The sequence below is a fragment of the Coregonus lavaretus genome (assembly GCF_964263955.1).
Source record: "Coregonus lavaretus genome assembly, chromosome: 22".
Taxonomy (NCBI): Eukaryota; Metazoa; Chordata; class Actinopteri; order Salmoniformes; family Salmonidae; genus Coregonus; species Coregonus lavaretus.
This window is the reverse complement of record NC_140009.1, coordinates 13,757,413-13,781,128: the sequence shown is the minus strand read 5'-3', so window position 1 is coordinate 13,781,128 and position 23,716 is coordinate 13,757,413. Positions and strand designations below refer to the sequence as shown.

At 43.4% G+C, this 23,716-nt stretch overlaps 2 protein-coding genes across 2 annotated transcripts in view; one reads left to right on the top strand and one right to left on the bottom strand.

Moving 5' to 3' along the window:
- Positions 1-7,566: 7,566 nt before the first annotated feature.
- Positions 7,567-8,631, top strand: LOC311150282 (rhodopsin; the record flags this gene model as incomplete). Its single annotated transcript, XM_084187667.1, has 1 exon — positions 7,567-8,631. One exon carries the CDS (start codon positions 7,567-7,569, stop codon positions 8,629-8,631), a length of 1,065 nt encoding a protein of 354 aa, XP_084043793.1.
- A 3,555-nt stretch (positions 8,632-12,186) lies between these two features.
- LOC311150285 (membrane-associated guanylate kinase, WW and PDZ domain-containing protein 1-like) overlaps positions 12,187-23,716 on the bottom strand; it is a 176,801-nt gene continuing 165,271 nt past the window's right edge. The window contains exons 18-23 of the mRNA XM_084187670.1: positions 21,951-22,154; positions 18,573-18,660; positions 18,361-18,424; positions 17,738-17,881; positions 17,443-17,581; positions 12,187-15,621 (exon numbers count right to left, since the gene is read on the bottom strand). Coding sequence (XP_084043796.1) covers positions 14,381-15,621; positions 17,443-17,581; positions 17,738-17,881; positions 18,361-18,424; positions 18,573-18,660; positions 21,951-22,154 — 1,880 coding nt within the window. The 3' untranslated portion in view covers positions 12,187-14,380. The remainder of the gene's footprint in view (positions 15,622-17,442; positions 17,582-17,737; positions 17,882-18,360; positions 18,425-18,572; positions 18,661-21,950; positions 22,155-23,716) is intronic.

The window sequence follows — 23,716 nt, the reverse complement described above, 5'->3', positions numbered from 1 at the left end:
TGGAAGACATACAAGACCACTGATAATCTCCCTCGATCTGGGGCTCCACGCAAGATCTCACCCTGTGGGGTCAAAATGATCACAAGAACGGTGAGCAAAAATCCCAGAACCACACAGCGGGACTTAGTGAATGACCTACAGAGAGCTGAGACCAAAGTAACAAAGCCTACCATCAGTAACACACTACGCCGCCAGGGACTCAAATCCTGCAGTGCCAGACGTGTCCCCCTGCTTAAGCCAGTACATGTCCAGGCCCGTCTGAAGTTTGCTAGAGTGCATTTGGATGATCCAGAAGAGGATTGGGAGAATGTCATATGGTCAGATGAAACCAAAATATAACTTTTTGGTAAAAACTCAACTCGTCGTGTTTGGAGGACAAAGAATGCTGAGTTGCATCCAAAGAACACCATACCTACTGTGAAGCATGGGGGTGGAAACATCATGCTTTGGGGCTGTTTTTCTGCAAAGGGACCAGGACGACTGATCCGTGTAAAGGAAATAATGAATGGGGCCATGTATCGTGAGATTTTGAGTGAAAACCTCCTTTCATCAGCAAGGGCATTGAAGATGAAACGTGGCTGGGTCTTTCAGCATGACAATGATCCCAAACTCACCGCCCGGGCAACGAAGGAGTGGCTTCGTAAGAAGCATTTCAAGGTCCTGGAGTGGCCTAGCCAGTCTCCAGATCTCAACCCCATAGAAAATCTTTGGAGGGAGTTGAAAGTCTGTGTTGCCCAGCGACAGCTCCAAAATATCACTGCTCTAGAGGAGATATGCATGGAGGAATGGGCCAAAATACCAGCAACAGTGTGTGAAAACCTTGTGAAGACTTACAGAAAACGTTTGACCTGTGTCATTGCCAACAAAGGGTATATAACAAAGTATTGAGAAACTTTTGTTATTGACCAAATACTTATTTTCCACCATAATTTGCAACTAAATTCATTAAAAATCCTACAATGTGAATTTCTGGATTTTTGTTTCTCATTTTGTCTGTCATAGTTGACGTGTACCTATGATGAGAATTACAGGCCTCTCTCATCTTCTTAAGTGGGAGAACTTGCACAATTGGTGGCTGACTAAATACTTTTTTCTCCCACTGTATGGTCCTGTGTGTATTCTAAGGCCTTTTCAAGATGATATTCAAGGAGCCTTCTCAATAGGCTCATCTATGGTGCGACTTCAATCAAAGATGGTCCCCAAAAGAGGAACAATCTCAAACGTGTGACTGAGACTCTGAAGAAAAATCCAGTATTTTCCGGACAAAGATACCCATCCAAACTGGCAGAACTGAATTTAATTCAGAGTGTTGAGATATTGTCATAAAGACAAGATAGGTCCTTAAAATTAATAACAATCTCACAAAGTGTACTCTTGTCATTCCAAGATGAGCCTGTCTTTATATAAGACTGAGAGCCTAGAAATGTCAATATTTCTCAGTGTTTTAGAATGAGTTGCTATATATGAATGTGTGTCCGATGCCACCACTCATCTCTGATTATTTTTGGAAGAAACCTTTGACTCTCCTTCTGAACTGGCACCATAGGCCTACACAGCGCAGCCATTGGTTAGGCAGCACACAAAAAAGTTTTGATCAGCAAGAGCAGAGCATGCCGGGGCTCCAGGGTTGGTATATCTATTGCAGTGTGTAATGCAGCCTAGTTGTATTTACACCATTCCAGCAGCTATCTTAGAAATATAACTTTGCTCTGTGATTCTCCGAGCATGCACTTAGTAGCCTATAGGCTATGGATAATTTGATTGAGACCACACTAACCTAGCCTATAGGAACACTTGATATTGCCCGTCCAGTGGAGAATCAGAGATGAGGGACAACATTGGGCACATATCAATATATAGCCTAGTAAGCAACTCATTCTAAAACACTGAGAAATATTGAAATGTCATAATTTACCACTTTATGTTTAAATTATTATTTTGGGTATATGGGAGGGTCACTTATTGTTTTCAAGCATCCAGGTAAGGTTTAGGTCAAATATATTTTGCTGAAGGGAGGGCCATCCATTTTCATTTCAGAGAGGACCGATGTTCTCCATGTAACCCTTATTATGAATAACGTTCACTCCCTTAAGTGCCTCATGAAGTGAACATCAACGATAACTGCTTGTCAAAGAACTGTTTCTCTTTTCCCATCACAAAGGACACACATTTTGACACAGTTGCAGAGGAGAAATTGAACCCTCTGCAACCCTCTGCAACGGAACCCTCCCAATCGCTTAATCAGTGACAATTATGAGGACTCTAATTTTATACAGATAAACAGCCATTGTTTCATTATGGCAGCTCCAGGCCAGTGGAGTGAAACACAGCAGTAGTTTTTGGGGCTTTGTAGGCCCAAGGCCACCATGTCATTCTGTTCTGTCCTAAGCAGCCTCTCCATACAAAATACCAGATTTAAAGGCCTATTCATACAGCAGGTCTCGCTTAGAAAATGAGCATGCTGACATCATCTCAAGGCATCTGTTGGCTATTATATCTATGAGCAAAAGCCTATACTTTGTGTATTTCTCTCGTAGTCTGCAGTATCGTCATATTCTTGCTTTGTGAAATGCTTATATTTCCCTTTGACTTTATTGATTCTGATGAATTAATCATAGGACACATTGATAAAACAGTACTTTTTAAATTATTTAGCCCTGTTTCTCAATGTCTTGGACATGTGGCACATTTGGACATATTACCAGTAGTCTCAGAAAGTGAGCTCTACCATTACTAATCCTGGCGGATGGTAAAGACCCTCATTACAACAAATGCTATCAGTCAAGCTAAAAGCCAGCATGACTATATTTTGGTATTTGTTTTATTAGTCCACTGTTAATACAGTCCCAAAATGTTTTGCATGTCAGAAGTCACGTTTTCAAGATTGGACATTCAAGAAGCAAAGTATTAATAGTGCAGAAATTAGTTTTTAAATGTTTAGTCTACATATCACATTCCCTCAGTTGAGCAAACAGCAATGTTTTCTAGTGGCTCTTTGATGAACAATTGACAGAGACACAGGTCTTCACTGTCATCTCATCTGTGACAAAGTAATTCAGAGTTGAAGAGTTATGTATGCATCTTTTTATGAATCTGCTACACAGTATCATGTAGTGTGAATATAACTCTGTTGCACTTGAATTCGGATCCATCTGTTATTTGAAGAACATATAGGTAGGCCAAGAACTAGAGATAGAGAGAAAGAAAGAGTAGGACATGTTCTAAAGCCTTACCTCCATCTGAGCAGAAAGAAACCAGGACACTAATCACCCCGTGTACTGCAACGCTGACCTTCCACGAGCTAGGAATAAACAGGTGTGAAGAATTGACAGGGATGAGAGGGGATGGAGGATATTAATAACTAATAAAACTAATAAACAGTATAATCTAATAAATACATTACAGAAATGGATATTGTGCAACACCTAGGTGTAATCTAAACCTGTTCAGAGAGAGAGAGAGAGAGAGCGAGAAACAGAACTGATTGCTGCTTATCAGCGGATATCCTAAAATAAGCACAACATATACCGTAAGAACAGGCAAACGCAATTCGGTAAAAAATACAGCTCTTTGTTTATTTTGTGTGGCATTGCATCGTAGATCCACTATATCGAAAAACAATGTTTTTCTCTTTCAGGTTTGTACAGACCTATGTATTATTCTGAGAAATTATAGTCTATTGATGTGATGATCTGTTAACAACTCACATCTGCGCTTTGACGTCTTTTTTCCTGAACCACATGACAGGAGCCTATTCCACTCCCCAAGGCACTGCAGGGAGAAGGCAGCTACAAGCGTGTCCCAAGGATCTTAGCTCAGGATACCCCGTCCTAAAATCGCTGGAATGAAAAATAGAACTTGGAAAGTGTGGCAAACTGTAGAGGTAGGATTATATTCATCACCCCATCCTCCTCTATCTTTCCCTCTCTCCATTCCTCCCCCAATCCTAGATTTAACCATAAGTGGGGAAAATGCAATATTGACCCTAGATCATTGACTAACTTCACCCTACTCCCTCTGGTCAGCTGATCACCCACCTCCCCAAGGGTTGCCAAATCGTAACCCTAAAAGCGCCGACAATGGGTCAAAAATGTCATAATTTAAAAACCATTTTTTTTAATACAGATTTGGGACCAGGTTACAACACATTAAATTACTATCCTGAATAATCCTAGCTATCTGATCTGCTCATCAGTCATGCAGTGTAGTGCCATTAGCCTCATTAGCCTATGGTAATTAATGGAATGACTTCCAAGGTGCTATGCTAGGCTATTCTTCCTGAGACTCCTGATGAACTGACTACCGTGACTGTCAATGGACCATTCAATATTCTGCACAAATTGCATAGTGGAAAGGCCAATTGGTGATTAATATCAAATGACACGATCTACACACGGTACTGTAAACTAAAACCTCTTTCTATGCAGTGCAGCTGCCTGCTGAGATTTGCCTTTTCGCCACAGCTCCATTTTACTACAGCTCCGCCTCACTACAGCTCCGTCTCACTACTGCCCTCTATATTCCCTATTGATGCTGAGCGCCACCGTCTCACAGAGAAATCTGGTCATGTTGATAACACTCCACTAGAGAGCACACTTTACCTGCACAAGACATATTGAATTATTGTGAGGTTTTTATGATCTAGGGAAGGAGGAAGGAGGAGATGTATCTGAAGTAACCACCATAGAGATATACCTGTTCTGTTTGAAGGACAGATGTGGCCACTGATGTCAGAGCTAACTGCATTCTTTTAATCATAATGTCAACTCAACAATACAGTACAAGGAGGTCATAAACATGCCTCAGGGTCAAAGAATGTAACAATAATGTTTCACGTCACTGACATATGTTTTCATGTACGGACATAACATTTCTTCCCCTCCCCCTCACAGGAACCAAGGTGTGGAACTCAGTGTGAAAGTCACGCAGGTGCTCAGGTCTGCTATGAGTACAGACTGGCCAAGCTGAGGCCTGGTAGGGGTTCGGACTGGCCGGGATTGGCCAGCACAGGAGGCTGGTGAGGGGAAGACAGCTCATAACAATGGCTGGAATGGAGTGAATGGAATGGAAGCCATGTGCTTAATATATTTGATACATTTCCATCTATTCTGTTCCAGCCATTACTATGGCCCCTTCTCCCCAATTAAGGTGCTGCCAGCCACCTGTGGGCTGCAGGGTTGGGCCTGTTAACCCCTGACCCTGGAGGTGCCTGAGTAGCTGAAGCTCACGCCCCAACATGAGTCCACTGGACTACGGAGACCCCTGTGGTGGAGAGCTGCTGCGTGGCATGGTAGTGCAGAAGTGTTTGAAGCAGGCTGATGGTGAATGTGCTCCCTGGTGCAAGTTTTTTTGAGTGTCTGGTTCTTGAGCGTCTGGTTGAACCACTCTACCCCTCTCTGTCCCTGGGGGTGGTAGAATGCTGGGCGGATGTGGCGGATCCCTTTCCCTTTCAGGTAGGAGAATAGCTCATTAAACATGGTCTTGGGTAGGCCCCAACTGCCAGTATTTATTATCTACAGTATGTTTAGAATTTTGAGTGTACAGATTAGCATGCTGAATACTGAATGAATAAAAAATCATACAGTGCACTTTTTAAGGTGAATAAATAAATAAAAGTGATTATAAAGTTACTAAATAAGTCATGGTTTTGAATAACACTTGGGGTTTGACACGATGAAATAATATCTCTCCAATTCAGACCACTATCTTCTATTCCTCCACTACAGTAGCTGCCACCACAGCTTCTTAACTCCTTTGGACTAGACACTTTCCTCATTGTATTATGGATTTTCCTACATTTTTTATAGCTCTTTGTAGAGTAAAAAGAGCAGTAAATGTGTGAGTATCCACAGTGTTGTGTCTGAGGGTGACCAATGGGACACTAATCTCATTACAGGCCTCTTAAAGTAACACATCCTTAAGCTCCAAATCTCTTTAATACAATGCCCATTACAAAGTGCTGAGCTAAGCTCTCTCCTCTAGCCACTAAGATGGTCTAGATCTTCTGTACAAGTCTACTCTCTACTTTCCCCTCATTTCCCCTAGTTTGTTTAGTTTTAAATTGATAATCAAAGAATACACAAACAGCATTACTGCAGAAGACTACATCTCACATGATCGTTATGATTGATTTAGGCTAAATTAGAACATAAGATATGCACAATGTAACATCTCTTGAAATAATCTTTTAAGGTTTTAAAACAGGAAGAAATGTGCATTTTATTTAAATTTACAGGTTTGTATGATGAAGGAATATGATGTTTGGGAGGAAATGACATTGAAACGCATGAGTTATCCTCTCTCCCACACATACTGTACAAACACACGCACACACCCACACATGCACACAAACGTGCGCACACAGACAGACAGACAGACAGACAGACAGACAGACAGACAGACAGACAGACAGACAGACAGACAGACAGACAGACAGACAGACAGACAGACAGACAGACAGACAGACAGACAGACAGACAGACAGACAGACAGACAGACAGACAGACAGACAGACACACACACACACACACACACACACACACACACACACACACACACACACACACACACACACACACACACACACACACACACACACACACACACACACACACACACACACACACACACACACACACACACACACACACACGGGGCAGCCGAGTGGAAAATGGACAATTATGGATTTCTTAGATAGAAGGCTTGAAGTCTTAAAAACTATAATACCTCAACATAAGCACAAGTACTCAATGAATTACCTGTGAATTACATGTAACTTTCTTTATGTTGCTACACTTAATGTTTTATTAAAATAATATTTTATATTATTTTGATAAAAATCCAATATAAATACTGCTGTACATATATTAATACATATATTAATTTCATGTTCAATCATGTCGTGTTAAGAATGAGAGGAAGTTTACACGTCTGAGACTGTTATCTATAAAAACATATTTCAATCACCATGTAGTATTTCCTGGTGGTGCAGTTATTCTCCTTTGTGCCTATGAATTACCACCACGTAAAGTGTTTCTTTATTGCCACTTATAATAAACCATCTGTTCTCCTACAGCACTCCGTCTCTTCACTCTTGTATGCTCAGAGTATGAAGCTTCAAACATGTATCTAGAATATATTGAAATATATCTTCAAAAGACAGACTGTAAATTTAACAAAGTGCTAAAAAGTTTTATGCAAATGCCAAACTCAGTTCTGGGTATATGGATGAGGCCTAGGTGTATAACAGCCAATGCAGCATTTCAGATTAAGCCATCATCAGATAGTCTCCTGAGAGGTATGAGCAGGTGTAACCTTAATAACTTGATGAGTGCCCAGTTATGTTTGCAGTGGTGGCTGGATTATATATTAACAGTGGCCTAAATCACATTGTGCTGACTGATTTGGAAAGTGTTCATCTAACACCTTAAGATGTGCCTATAAAATCAGGAGCCTGACCTCCTGGGTGCATTTGTAGAAAGGTTCCCTTTCCATCTCTCTTTCTGTACAGCCGGACCAAACAACACCATCTGAAGAAGGGCTGAACGCCACCGCAAGACCGCAACCATGAACGGCACAGAGGGACCAGATTTCTACGTCCCTATGTCCAATGCTACTGGCATTGTTAGGAACCCCTATGAATACCCCCAGTACTACCTTGTCAGCCCGGCGGCATACTCACTCATGGCTGCCTACATGTTCTTCCTCATCCTCACCGGCTTCCCCATCAACTTCCTCACGCTCTACGTCACCATCGAGCACAAAAAGCTGAGGACCGCCCTGAACTACATCCTGCTCAACCTGGCTGTGGCCGATCTCTTCATGGTAATTGGCGGCTTCACCACTACGATGTACACCTCCATGCATGGCTACTTCGTCTTCGGAAGAACGGGCTGCAACATTGAGGGATTCTTTGCTACCCATGGTGGTGAGATCGGCCTGTGGTCCCTGGTTGTCCTGGCTATCGAGAGGTGGTTGGTCGTCTGCAAGCCTATCAGCAACTTCCGCTTCAGTGAGACCCATGCCATCATGGGCGTGGCCTTTACCTGGGTCATGGCTTCTGCTTGCTCCATGCCCCCTCTGTTTGGCTGGTCTCGCTACATCCCCGAGGGCATGCAGTGCTCATGTGGAATTGACTACTACACACGCGCCCCTGGGTACAACAATGAGTCCTTTGTCATCTACATGTTCATCGTCCACTTTCTGATTCCCCTGTTTATCATCTCCTTCTGCTACGGCAACCTGCTCTGCGCTGTCAAGGCAGCTGCCGCTGCCCAGCAGGAGTCTGAGACTACCCAGAGGGCTGAGAGGGAAGTGACCCGCATGGTCGTCATGATGGTTGTCTCCTACCTAGTGTCCTGGGTGCCCTACGCCAGTGTGGCCTGGTATATCTTCAGCAACCAGGGATCAGAGTTCGGCCCCGTCTTCATGACAATTCCGGCATTTTTTGCCAAGAGCTCGGCCCTGTACAACCCCCTCATCTACGTGTTGATGAACAAGCAGTTCCGCCACTGCATGATCACCACCCTGTGCTGCGGGAAGAATCCCTTCGAGGAGGAGGAGGGAGCCTCCACCACTGCCTCCAAGACCGAGGCCTCCTCCGTGTCCTCCAGCTCTGTGGCTCCTGCATAAATGGGGCCCCACCATGGCCCCTGCGATCCAGCGTCCACGAAGAAGACTTCTGCTCCCGGAAATGACAAAGGCTCACGTCTACAGAAATAACTCTTGAATTTTTACAAACCAGTTGGTTCAACCTAAAGACAGTTGCAGATGGGCAGCCCACAACAAAGTTGTTTATGTATATGTAAAGAGAGTCTAACGTAACAATTTGCAGGGATGGAATTGGAAAATAATCACTCTGGGAACTAACCAATGTAAAATGTTCAGATTCTGTTTTTTTACATGTCCAAATGATTTCACTTTGGGAACTCTGTTCCCACTCGTTCCCTCCCAATTCCACCCCTGTCGATGTGCAAGATGTTTTGTCTTTCTGGAGACAGGAAAGGAAAATATCTTAAATCTTTTACAGTTGGATTCTATATGTTACTGGCTTATTTGTGAATGTAGAGACATGTAATCAAGGCAACGTAATAAATCGCACTTTGCAAAAGACAACTACTGTTCATGTTTTACTTACTATCAAGGTGAAAAGGTTGGTACCAAAGTAGTGTATTTAATCAAGTAAGTCAATGTGAATCACCTATTCAGAATGCAATGTTTCAATAGATACTAACGCAAGTTTTGCAACCAGCACAAAGGCCTCTTGAATGCAACACATGAAATATAAAATAATTCAACATATGTTGTCTATAGTCAAGACCTGGGTTCAAAAACTATTTCAGGTATTTCAATTACTTTTTGAATTAATAACCTTTATTTGAAAAAACAAGTAGTTGAATGTTGGAATATATTTTTAAATATACTTGGAAAGTATTTTAAAATACTCAAATACACTGACTCAAATACACTCCCATGCTTTTAACCCAGGTATTTGAAAATAGTATTTTAAATAAGTATTTGAAAATACTTGCAAATACAATTTGACCGACTATTTTTTATTTATTTTTTCAAATAACCATTAAAATAATCAAATAAAAGTACTTGTTTTGGGCTGAGTATTGAAAATACTCAAGTACACAGAAAAAAGTTTTTAAATTACAAATATTCATATACGTATTTGAACCAAGGTCTGGTACGGTCAAGTGTTCTCATAGCTTTGATAAAGGTGTTAAGACGGAACAGTGATCTAAGGTCAATCACAGGTCACCTTGTACTGAGAATGTAATGCTACTTAAAAGGGATTATTACATGAATACGCATAGCTATGTATGACTCAGTACATGCATGAAGATACAGACATGACTATAGCTTCTGATTTACAGTAATCACACACAAGGTTGAGGAGGTGAAATACCTAATTGGATCAACTGCAGTCAATCTTATCAAGAGCTATTTGTGTTCCTGATGTTAAATGGAACACAGGGGCTATCTTACACCCACCCACACACACACACACACACACACACACACACACACACACACACACACACACACACACACACACACACACACACACACACACACACACACTTTGGATCACAATAGAACATGAAAAAGATGACAGGTTGCGTATTATTACCCTTGAGTGGTAAAGTATAGCATCAGGTATAGTATGCTCTAGATTTACTGGGGCTTACAGATACTGAATCAGTTTCATCAGTGATGAAATATGAGTTATCCATGCCTTTTCCCCTCTGTGTAAAGACTGTGGTATAAGCTGTGCCTGCATGTCTATGTGATAAATGATAGAAACTCATGGAGTGCATGAGATTTCTCCTCCTCAGTGCTCGGTTGTGCAGAAATATCTGTCAGGCTGGAACAAAACAAACACCTCAAGAACTCTCTTATAATGACCTTCATTGCGTAGCTATAGCAACCCTCATACCATCGGATCTCTGGCTGAATACAGATACGCTCGCTCGCCAAGCGATCTGCTCCAATCCAGCTCCAGCAGAGACAGGCTGAGGGAAACAACAACAAATCAATCACTGGCCGCAGACCAGATTAGGGGCTGGGGTGAAGACAGGCAGGGAGGAGTGGGAGCATTACCCTTCATGATTTCCAATTGATACTGTATGGAAGTCTTGCTTTCATCAATTCAGAAATTCTCTTGACATATACACACTAACGAATGAATCTCATCAATATTCTGCTGACTCATTAGTTTTATTTTTTACTGCCTCTGAAGCGGGTGTTTCTGCCTCAGAAGAGAGGCTGTCATCTTAGCTTCTGTTACCACGGCACTTTTTTGGGTTTCCATGACAACTGCCTATCAAGGTCAACTTGCTAGCACCCATCTCCTCTGAGGTTGTTGTAAATTATGTCATCGTCACATGGAATAGGGATGCCTACAACATCAATACCTCCCTGGGAAGGTAACGAAGGTTGCAGTGGCTTGGAGAAGCATCGCTTGGTGAGTGCAAAGAACTCTTTAATTCACATCCAACACACTTTTTCCCGACATCTAGATGGAAGAGATAACACATCCATAATTCAGAAGTGAAAGCTGGAAGTCATTTAGACTCAGTGCTGTGCGTGCTCCCACACATCCTGAAGGTGTTCTATGGTATGGATCACTATGGAGGAATGCTCTTCTCAAAGTTTATTTACATACTAACTAATAACCCTGTTATTGTCTGAGTGGAAATCTAATGACACTTTATTTATTCTCTAAACTTTTGACCAGAGACAAATAGGGCTCTATATAGGGAATAAACAGACAGCATAAGGAGTGGACTGTTGTGCCATCATCACAGCTTCAGCCTAATTTTTCCCCAGTGTAGGCTAGGTTACTGATATGGCCTGTATGATGAGAAGACCCCTCTCGAGTTGAAAGTAAAAGCTGTTGCTCTTCGCATACTTGAGATGGAAAAAAGAATATTGTGTGTGTTACAAAACCAACAAGGGAATATACTGTAGCATAGCTGAAAGCCTGCCTCAGGGTTGCTTGTTAACAGCTGTGTGTATCCATATAGTATGTGCTACTGTATTAGGTAGTTTACTGATGTTGTCGATTTTGTCACCATCCCAGCATATTGCCCATTAACAAGTAGAATAATTTCACTTCCGTGATGTACAGTATATACCAAATTATTCTGTCAGCGGTAAATAGGGAGATATTTATGTGAATGGATATACAGTTAAATATTCCTTGTTTATTTACTAAAACCTTTGCTAGTCAGACAAATCTGAAATGTCAAATAGACCCTATTAAAAGCAAGGAAGCTAGACATTTACATTTTCTTTGCAGATATCCGGTTACTAAAGCAGTGTGCTTACATAGACTGAGGTACCTTTGTGAATAATAAATTAATCTGAGAACACTGCACTCCTGTACTTGTGGCTGTTGCACTCCAAAGGGACTCTACAATGTCAATCATGTCAATAGGAATCTCCTGAGAATATAATTGCAAGCCACTGTGGAGAAAAATTATTTTTGAATTTGTATGGAAAACTTTATTTGATAATAAAAATAGCATTCACAGACTTCTTTTTGATAGCTACATACTGTATACATTGTGATCGATCTCAAGGAAAGAAGCTTTACTGGATAAGTCCACATCTACTTGTACTTAGACTAATGTTATGTATAGCTTCATGGGTCAAATAAAGCTATGAACAATGTAGTATTTATATATGCATAGTGTTTTATAAAAAAAGATTGGACCATATACATGTAATGCTTTTATCAACACAGACATAGCATTATGTCTGGAGCACATTGCAATAATGCTTAAAGAACACAGACTGCATACAAGTGCTTTATAATAAAAAGGCAGGCTAACCATCGAGAGATATTCAAACCAACAAACAGCTTCTGATTGACCAAATACAGTCATCCATTTTTAGAATGTCTTTACATACCTGATTCAGAGTACATTAACATATTTCTCATGAATCATCAGGTCCATTTCAGAAATATAAACACAATATCACATTCCTCACTGCAGAGGTTTCCCATAAATTTCTCTTTTGTACAAGAAAAAGGCAACATTTTATTCCTCAACGGGTTCCTATTAGTTACATAGTGAAATTCTGTACAGTTGGTGGCCGGCAAATTAACTTCTTCTTTAAATGTTTTCTTCTTCTTTTTTCTTTTTCGTATTTCTTTTTTACAGTACCATGGCAACAACAGTGATAAAACAATGCATTTGTTGTGGTTTTTCCTATATCTTTTTAGTCGTTTTGTGAAACATAAAACAGAGAATACACAGAAAACCACACGGTTAAAGCAGTCAGACTCCAGTGGTGTGACAGCATGGCTCAGCATGGCAGATAGGCCCACTCCTGTACCGGAACTTTCCATCCGTTATCATCACAACAACTTCCCTTACATTATTACATCAACACCTAATTTCCTTGGGCAGGGAGAGGAAGAGAGGAACTTTAGAAATACTCCCATATCACCTGTATGGGATCAATGGGCCGTTGATCAGGTTTTCTATTGGATCTTCAAACTGATCAGATGTAGTGGATTAGCTGTCCTCACATCCACATATGGATCTACAGATGTAGGATCTTAATTTGAGCCAGTCTCCTACAGCAGGAAAATAATGGACATTTTTGTAGTGGTTGCTATATTTTTCACAAGGGAAAATTCTCCTGCAACAGGGTGATCAAATAAGCATCCTACATTTGTAGGATAAATGCATTATAGGACTGTGGTTACTTTAAAACCACTTGACCTCTCTGTCAACCTCTCCATGCTGCGTATAACTGTGAAGAAGGCTTTATGTTACAGGCTCCAGTCAGGTAACGTGTTGCTTCTACTGTCCTCTGAATAGGAATACAAAACTTTGTTCAATTTTATTTCCACCACAGGCAGTCTACTCAGACACCTTTTACTGAGAGAAGAGGAAACTTTAGTTTTCCTACTTGGCGCATCATTACTAGACACATTGAAAAACAGAAGCCCAAAACAGCCTCAGATCCTGGTGGGTTTTTAGACTTGTCTGCTCTGTGAGAGGAATATCAACAATACCTGGTGTTTTTCTCAATAGGTGGTCTGATTTCCCCTCTCGGATTGTGGGGGGTTTGTGGGCTTGGTAGAAAGGGGCCTGCCATACCAATTTAGAACAAAGAAATAACAGTTCTACAGCAACTCCAGCAGGGGTAAAAATTTGTATTATTTTCAGGTTATGGGGTGTATACCTTGGTCCTTTAAGCTTTTACCGAGCTTCCTCATGGTGTGTACCAATTGAAAATAAATAGCAAGTCAAATGCAAAAAGTATTATTTGAAATATATTACTTCATTCTAAAATGACAATTGCAATTGGTTCTAAAATGTTGGTTTGCCTTCGTTCTGTATGATATTCACTAAGGTATGTACACTGCAGTCGTCCATAAAATGTCTGTACTACCAACGTCTTGTGCTATAGTTTGCTTTATAAAGCAATTCTGGGGTGGAAAACGACATCTAAAAACATATTAAAACAAGCCCATCATGAAGTACCTGTTACCACAGTAAGGAGCATGTTTGAAACCTCAGAGGGAACACGTGAAGTCAGAGATGCCTATAAAAAAGCTAAATCACCATTTGTAATTTGATAGGCACATACACATACCTTCACTACAGTATTAACAACCTCAGTTATGCTCAAAATAACGAGAACAAAAACAAAGCATACAGTAAGAAAAAAAAAATAGATTGTACTCCTGCTGTGGTATGAATCTCTGTCTGGGATCACAAGTAGTCAAATCAATCAATCAGGCGATCAGATAAATTACGAGTCAATCTCCACAGAAGTCTAAGTCCAGTGTATGTACTGTGGTCTCCACAGTTCGAGGGCTGAGAGGCCAGGGGGGCCAGGCTCTGTCCACTCAGATGCTGAGGTCCTTGGGGCTCTCTTTGTAAAACCTTCTCTTAGGCTCTGGGAACTGGTTCGGGGCACGGCCTACTGCATTGTTGTGTCCTGCTGCTGCGTTGTTGTGTCCTGCTGCTGCGTTGTTGTGGTGTTGTCCTGCCTTGTTGCTGTGTTCTGCAATGTTGTGGCCGGCTTGGTGGTGAGCGGAGGCGTTGTTCTTCAGTGTGCTGTAGTAATCCTTCAGTCTAGTAGCAGGCGGCGCTGCATAGTTCAGCTCCTCCCTGCTGGAGCTGCTGTCTGGAGATGAGTCTCTCTCTGACCTGTAGCGTCTCTCTGGTGTTCCGTTAATCCTGTAGCTCTCATCTCTCCTTTCGGCCGACGAGTCCCTCAGGAGGATGCCATTCTTCAGGCTGCCTCTGTCGGGCGTGCGGCCCCTGGAGAGAGACTGGGAGGAGGCCCCGTTATTTGGCCGTTCTGGGGTGGTGGCCTTCATGTCAGTCATGCGGCCCCTGGAGAGCGACAGGGAGGAGGCCCCGTTGTTGGGGCGTTCTGGGGTGGTGGCCTCCATGTAGGCTCTGCCAGAGGTCTGTGGTTCCCTCAGGAGCCTTCGGTCATAGAGTGGTCGTTCAGGAGTGGCTGCATGACTGAGAAACCCTCCGTCGTCGTACTCCCTCTCAGGTGTGCGGTCCCTGTGTGCTCGCTCTGCCCTGCGGTCCATGGACTTGGCCCGCCGTCGGTCAGGGGAAGCGTTGCGTTTACGGGTGGGCGAGCGGTCGAGGGAGCCGCGGCGCGGTCGACTGTACCTCTGGTCCAGAGTACTGCTACTAGCAGAGAGCCCTCGCTCTCGTTCTTTCTCCGCTGCTGCAGCTGCAGCCTTCTTCCCAGAGCTGTCCTTGCGCAGAGTCTTTAAGAGTTTTGAGATGCCGCTCTCCGACTCCGATTTCTTGACTTTGCGGCCCAGGCTCTTCTTGTTGTTGCCGCCGCTGGTTCTGTTGTCCGGGGAGTGTTGTCTGGAGGTGGTGTGGCTGTGGTTGTTTTTCCAGGTGTGATGGTGGTGGGGGTTAAAGTGCCGGCCCGAGTGCTCCATCCTGTCCCTGTCTCGGCCCTGCGCAGTGTCCTCATGGCGTGATGGTTTGTGAAGGTCTGGTGGATAACTGGACTCCGATGAAGTGTGATATCGGCTGTTTGGTGGCAGGGTTCTCACTTCCGGAGAGTTTTGTGCCCCGGGTGTGGGAGAGTGCCCGTCATGGCTGGTGTCTGGGGGAGAAGAAAGACAGAACATGAGAGACATTCTCAGACTGGATGGAGTTTAAACTAGCTAAATAATGTAGCCTTGGTAGCTCAGACAATTCTCTCAAACATAAGGTTCCATATCCATTTTCATGTGGGTGATTATATCTGTATTGAGTCAATACAGCCATTTTTATGGAAACCATGCACTACCATGCACTTCCATAAACATGAACATGTTGGCAAATTGGGACAAAAACATTTACTTCTGGAAGAAAACTCAAGGATGATATTAAATATTCAAATTTGTACACAAATGACTTACTTTGATCCTCAACTTAATTACATAAAAGTAAACAATTGCTTAAGTATATTTTCTACGAGAGCAATGGATTGGTACATGTAGGTAGCAGCAACACAACAGGTGCAAAACATTGCAAGTGGAGGGCTGGGTTATCAATTACAACAAGCACCTATGATATTATTAAAAGCAAAATTATAAACAAGTCGATTATCATCATTGGGAATGGGAACCTCAGAAATGAGCCTGAAACAAACAAAACAAAAAACTGGAGAGCGTTCTGCCCATGACTCTGCCCAATTACAGACGTGTTGTTATGGTAGCAGCGGGTGGCGAGCAGTTACATGAATCCATCCAGAGGTGGGCGGAGAAGAAGCAGTGCAATCTGGGTGTATGGGTTCACATGGGTCATAAAAGCACAGTACAGGTTGAGGAGTGAGTCAGGCCACACAGCACCAAACACATACCCAGGGAGGTGCAGGTAGGGGGAGAGGGGGGGAAGGGTAATGGGAGATGGGTTAAGTGGGTGAGGGATGTTGGGGTGCAGGGGTGCAGGGGTGGGGGGTATAGGGTTAGGAGGGTGGGTTGGAACAGACTTGGCTACAAACCGTGGTCTGATTTTGGCCCATTAAGTAGAAACAGGGCTCTCCCATCTTGTCATTTCTCATAGTACCAACAGCGAGATGAGGAGCCATCATCGCTGGAGGGAGGAGGAAGAGCCCAGAGAAAAGAAATGGAGAGGAAAGAGAGAGAGGAAATAAAATGAAATCAAAATAAAATAAAAAAGTAAAAAGAGAAATCAGAGGGTTTAGATCCTCAATGAAGACAAGAGAAAGAGAAACGTAGTTGGTTCAGTTTTCCCGTTTTTCTGGCTGGCAGAGAAACGGAAAACCTAGAAAATTGACGACTGAGTGGAATCCTTCACACAGTGACCTTTCTCGGCAGAACAGAGATAAAGATAAACATTCCCAGATTTGTGAGCCAGAACATACAGTATTTGGACAAAAACAAGACTTGGTTTACATAGCATTTTAGTCATTTAGCAGATGCTCTTATCCATAGCGACTTACAGGAGCAATAAGGGTTAAGTGCCTTGCTCAAGGGCACATTGACATATTTTTCACTTGGAATTTGAACCAGCGACTTTACTGTTACAACGCTCTTAACTGCTATGCTACCTGCCGCCACAGCAGGATGAACATGACATACTATGGCCAATAAATCACTGATGTAGGAGCAATAACATTAAATGTCATTTAGACACATCACTGGGACAGCAAATATTTGGAAAATCCTTTGTTGATCAAAGGCTATAAGACATAATGTAAGCTTGTGTTGATGTCATGATATAATCAATTCTAAAGCACTGGTTCAGGACACTGAAGACACAGTCATTCCTCCACTCAGAGAAATCCTGCTTACAGCAACAAGACACTGCAGACTATAGTGTCCGGCCGGTGTGTGGGGCCTTCAGTGTTAGTTAGTCAGAGGCAGTAGTGTTAGTCACAGTATGGAGGGAACATGTATCACATCACATTGCCACACACCATATTCAGGAACAGATCCATCGCCCCTCTTGAGGACCAGGCGTGCCCTCCGGCCACCATTCTTGATCAGCTCGATGGCGCGTGCGTGCTTCATGTTCTTTGTGCTCTCGCTGTTGATCTCCAGGATCTCATCTCCCACCTGTATGTGCAGAGGGAGAGAAGGGAGGAGGTTTAATGAGACAACCAGACAAATGATCCCAGGAGAGATGAACTGTCTATAACATAAATATTATAATCAAAGTACAAGAGTGACAGGACTCCAATTGTTGATATGATTTTTTTCATGGGAGCATACCCTCATCTTGCCATTCCTGACAGCCGCCCCATCGTCAGCCAGTCTCAACACATAAAGGTCCATGTTGTACTCCCGCCCACCTCTCAGGCTGAATCCAAAGCCTTTGCTGTCCCGCTCCAGATCCACAGAGTAGAACTCTGCATCCTGAGAGAGAGAAAGAGAGACAGAAAGAAAAATACATATTTACAGAGGAGGGGGAAGTGCGAATGCCCATAATTTGTGGACCAACAGGGGTGTCATGAGGTGAGTCCTAACAGCAGGACTAATCAAGCCAAGTCCAGCAAAAACTCACACAAAATCGATGGAGGTACAATACCCTGGAACCAATGAATAATAAATGCTGCCTCAGCCTGTGAGAGAGGCACAGAGCCCAGAGCAAGGGCACTGCAAGGGCTGGACAGAGGCTTACTGCACTCATTAAAAGTTTGGCTGTGGTACTGTCCGTCTTCAGTCCTCTTTTATTGATTAGCTGATAGCATGATTAATTGATTGATTAGATTGCTTTGATGATTTGAAAGAAAATCTCAGGTTGAATCTACACTGTGCGTTCTTGTAGGGAGATGATTTACTGTTCCCTGCTTTGGGGATTGATTTTAACAGACCAATAGAAATGTTTGTCTTACCTGTGAGGGCTGAGCTTGTGTTGGAGGAGGTGGAGGAGGAGCCTGTTTCAACTTGGAGTTATTCCTGGAAAATAAAATCATTCATATGAACACAAAGATATGAAAGTACATCATATTCATATAGAAGTAATCTTTCATATAATTTATCATATTAATAAAGTTTATTCCAAAAAGCCTGTTTATGAATAATTAAGATCGTCGTAGACACTCACTGAGGCTCTGTGGCAGTTTGGGGTGTGTGCGTTGTGGTGATGGTGGCAATCTTCTCAGCATTGGTCAACAGAGATGCGTTGGAGGACTCTGTGGAAACACAAATTGAGGATTCTGGTAAGATCTTAGAGTAAAACAAAATGAATCCGCTCACTGTTAGATGCTCTAAAAGTGCTTTTTTGTTAAACAAACAATGTGTTTTGACCTGTAATTGGGTCTTGGTCAGGACTGCTGTCTTTGACAACACATCTCCATACAGGAGTTTGGCTCTCCAGAGAACACAGTCTCCCCTCAAGGCTGCTCTTTTCAACCTGACGCTGACTGCCTATGATGTTGTCATCTACCATTTTGCTCACCAGCTCAAACATCAAAGCCTCTCCGCCTCAGTCGTTCCGTTTTTTATTTTATTCCAAGGGGGGAAAAAAATAAATAAAAAAGTAAAAATAGGGTAATTGTCCTTCCTTTCTTGCAAATCTAATTGTTTTATGCCACAAGCCACAGCACAGTAGCCCACATTAGTCATCATAGACATTGGTTACTTATAGAGGGAATGGGGTTCTGCCTGAAGTTAGCGACAGCATCAGCCTGACTCATTCATCCTTTTCTCCCCCTCTCCCTCGCCACCCTGACAGCCCTGCCTGCCTTCCCCCACGGTCACGGAGCTCTCTGGGGGGGCACAACCTGAACGATTCAACAACAAATGTCGCCACACAAAATGACACTGTCTGGCTGAGGAAGGTCATGGCTGAATGGCTTCTATCTCTGAGTGTTGTTCAGCCATTAGAATAAAATTGTAGACTATAATTACACTGAATGTATAAACGCAACATGCAACAATTTCAAAGATTTTACTGAGTTACAGTTCACATAAGGAAATCAGTCAATTGAAATAAATAAATTAGATTAACATGACTGAGATTTCACGACTGGGAATACAGATATGCACCTGTTAGACACAGATACCTTTAAAAAAAAGGTAGGTGCGTGGATCAGAAAACCAGTCAGTATCTGGTGTGACCACCATTTGCCTCATGCAACGCGACACATCTCCTTCACATAGAGTTGACCAGGCTGTTGATTGTGGTCCCAAACATGCTCAATGGGTGACATGTCTGGTGAGTATGCAGGCTGTGGAAGAACTGGGACATTTTCAGCTTCCAGGAATTGTGTACAGATCCTTGCGACATGGGGCCGTGCATTATCATGCTGAAACATGAAGTGATGGAGGTGGATGAATGGCATGACAATGGGCCTCAGGATCTCGTCACGGTATCTCTGTGCATTCAAATTGCCATCATTAAAATGCAATTGTGTTCGTTGTCCGTAGCCTATGCCTGCCCATACCATAACTCCACCGCCACCAATGGGCAGTCTGTTCACAACGTTGACATCAGCAAACCACTCGCCCACACAACGCCATAGACGTGGTCTGCGGTTGTGAGGCTGGTTGGACGTACTGCAAAAAGTCTCTAAAACGACGTTGGAGGCGGACATTCGGTAGAGAAATTGACATTCAATTATCTGGCAACAGCTCGTGGACATTCCTGCAGTCATCATGCCAATTGCACGCTCCCTCAAAACTTGAGACATCTGTGGCATTGTGTTGTGTGAGAAAACTGCACATTTTAGAGTGGCCTTTTATTGTCCCCAGCACAAGGTGCACCTGTGTAATGATCATGCTGTTTAATCAGCTTCATGATATGCCACACCTGTCAGGTGGATAGATTATCATGGCAATGGAGAAATGCTCACTAACAGGATGTAAACAAATGTTTTGTGCATATGGAACATTTATGGGATCTTTTATTTCAGCTCATGAAACATGGGACCAACACTTTACATTTTGCGTTTATATTTTTGTTCAGTGTAGATGTTGTCGCTTTGTTTAACGTGTGGTTTTGCATTCTCTCCTCCTTTGTGTGTGTGTGTGTGCTACTGGTTCTCCTCCTCTCCCATCTTAATTAAGCTACATTTTACCAGTCTCTCTAGAGCAGGGATGAAAAACTTTGATGGGGTGGGGTCCACCCCAAAAATCGTAACTCTTTATGAGGGGCCGCAGTGGCTCGTGAGTACCTACATCCATATCCACACGTAGTCAGAGCTGGCCCTATCCTTTTACGGGCCGCAAGCAATTTTTGGGGGGCAATTTTCGTAAATTGATGATCTACGCGCCGCCAGTTGCCCATCCCTGCTCTAGAAGGCCCTTTAGAGGCAGAGCAGCAAACCTAGCACACACACAACTCTCATTGGTCTGCAAATCTCTCAGCTCAGCCAATGACAGGGCATTCTAGTGGCTGGCTGTATTGTCATTCTGGGACAGGGCACAACACAACACATGCTTACTCATGGGGAAGGAGCCAGGTTCCTGTCACAGACTGTTCCTACCATAACCAGTATTACGTATGCATTTCCTGCCACTAACACTAACAGGAAGCACTGATTACATATAAACCACATTTCACTTTTCTTGCTAATCTCTTCACTTCAAAGTAGCAGCCAATACCAAACTGGTAGACTGCAGTTCATCAAAATGACATTATGAGTCTGTGTATCAGACACTGTACTACAATCAACACACACATACTGTATGTTAACTGACATATTCTTCTCTGATATGGTTTCACTCTCAGGGATATTCACAAGCTCTGGGTCGAAGCCAACCTTAGGTACAGGATCAACTTGCCCTCCCCAAATTCTAACCTTAAAAGGTACAATGCAGCTGTTTTTATCTCAATATCAAATTATCTCTGGGTAACAATTAAGTACCTTACTGTGATTGTTTTCAATTAAATGGTCAAAAACAAACAAAAATAGTTTTTAGCAAACAGCAATTTCTCAAGCAAGGATTTTGCTAGGACTGTCTGGGAGTGGGAGTTGGAGAGGGAGAGGGGAAAACTAGCTGTTATTGGCAAAGAGGTTTGGAACTCTCTTTCTTATTGGTCTATTAACTAATTAACTAATGATGTCACCAGGCAGACCAAAACTCCATCCCACCAAAACAGGCTGACATTTCAAACAGCTCTTACACTAAAAGGGCATTATCATAATTTTCACAATTTCACAGTATTATTCCAACCTATATATATACATATATACATATATAAAACACAGGAAAATCACGTTTTTTACTGAACTTGGCCTTTAACCATAGATGGGAAAACTTAAAACTAACTATAGAAAAGTATCAATTGACAACATCTTCCTACTCAGCCCAGAGCAGGGAGCATGGCCTCTCGCAGCCCTAGGTAGCTCCCCAGGTTGGTGCAAAGGGCTTCTGCCAGTGCAGAGCGCTGGTGCCCGTTGCCTCCCACTAGGCCATGAATAAGTCTCCTCCTTACTGCATTATAAAACAGCCTAGAGCAGAAAACCACAAGTCTTACCGTCACCTGGAATGATCCTCAGAGAGACGGTGTTCCCTGCCTCCTTGATCAGGTTGACGATGTCCGAGTGGGACTTGTTGGTGATGGAGCAGCCGTTGACGGACAGGATGCGGTCGCCAACCTTCAGTTTCCCACAGCGGTCCGCAGGGCTCCCCTCGATGATGCGCCCTATTTTGTGGGGCATGGCCACACATGCATTTCCAGCTTTGATGTTAATGTGTAGTGTGTGTGTGTGTGTGTGTGTGTGTGTGTGTGGGTGTGTGTGTGTGTGTGGGTGGGTGGGTGGGTGGATGTGTGTGTGTGTGTGTGGGTGTGTGTGTGTGTGTTTATGTGATTACGTAATTAGATTATGGGAAAAGAAAAAAAGAGGATGGGAAAATAAAAAAGAGAAAAGAAAGCAAAGCAAAGGGTTAATCATCCAAACCCCCATAGGCCATTCACCCAGAGAGGTCTACCCAAGAACCAGCCAACCGTTGCACTGGAAACAATGGTCCAGTCAAGGAGCATGCATGCGGAACACTTACATCCCTATTGGTGGACAGACTCGTATTGTGTGGTCATTAAGGAATTCATTGGCTGGGAGAAGATATTTTCCCCTGTCTCTGTCGCTGTCTCTACTGTTGTCCTCTGTACCCCTGACGCGCTAATCGATGGGACTTAAATCACATGGAACTGGTCTGGGCCCTTCGTGGCCCCCGCTCGGCAGGCTATCAATAGCCTTGACACGGCCTTACGATTGTCCTCCCCTCCCCGTCGGAGACAGGGATTGATCGGGAGGATACAGCCTACGCCACAGCAGAGTGGTAAGGTGCTGGAGGTAATTGAGTTTCTTGCCCTCGGAATGGCTCAGAGAATGAGATGGATTCCTACAGAGGGACTCTGAGGAATCTCAGGATCCTCGCAGACGTCAAGAGAGGAACACGCACTACAGTTTATCAGAGAGGCTACAGACAGAAAAATTCTAGCATTGCATGGGGCTGTAGAAGGAGAGTGACAGTGTTGAATACAGCACATCTTGTTTACAGAGCTGCTCTGAACAGACCCTAAGGAGCTCGCTCCCCCTCCCTCTCTTGCTCCCTCTCTCTCTCCCTCCTCCTTCCATCCCTCCCCCTATCTCACTCTCGCTCTCTCTCACTGCCTCGCTCTCCCGCATCCCTCCCTCTCCCTCCCTCTCTCTCTCTCTTCCCGACTCTTTCCATTCCTCCCCCTCTCTCTCCCCCTCTCTCTCTCTCCCCCTCTCTCTCTCTCCTCCTCTCTCTCTCTCCCCCTCCTGCTCTCTATCCCTCCCACATCCATATTTAACACATCACCTTGTGCTACCAGCTCCCCTCCCTACGCCTTGATTAAAAACTGCACTTGTCTCCTGCCACTCTATCCAAATAATGAGATATGGGACATTACTGGGTGTGACAAATACCCAGGATGTAATACCCAATCTGCTGAGCACAACACCAGCACACATCAGTTCATTATGGAAGGATGGACTGGGCTGGAGGGAGAAAAGGGGTTTGCATAGTATGATGTATGGGAGAGGGATAGAGCCAGCGGAAAACTCTTTGTCCGTCACAATACCCTAAAACATCTATGGCCCTCTCAGGCTAAAGAAGAATCCATAGATAGTGCATGTCCATCGGTTTGTGATCATGTCTCTCAGTTGGACCTCCACTAGCAGAAGGGGAGATTGGATAGAGAAACAACCCTAATCAGCACATTCATTCATCCCATCCCCACAGGGGTGATGGGGATAAAGCAGTAGGCACAGTGAG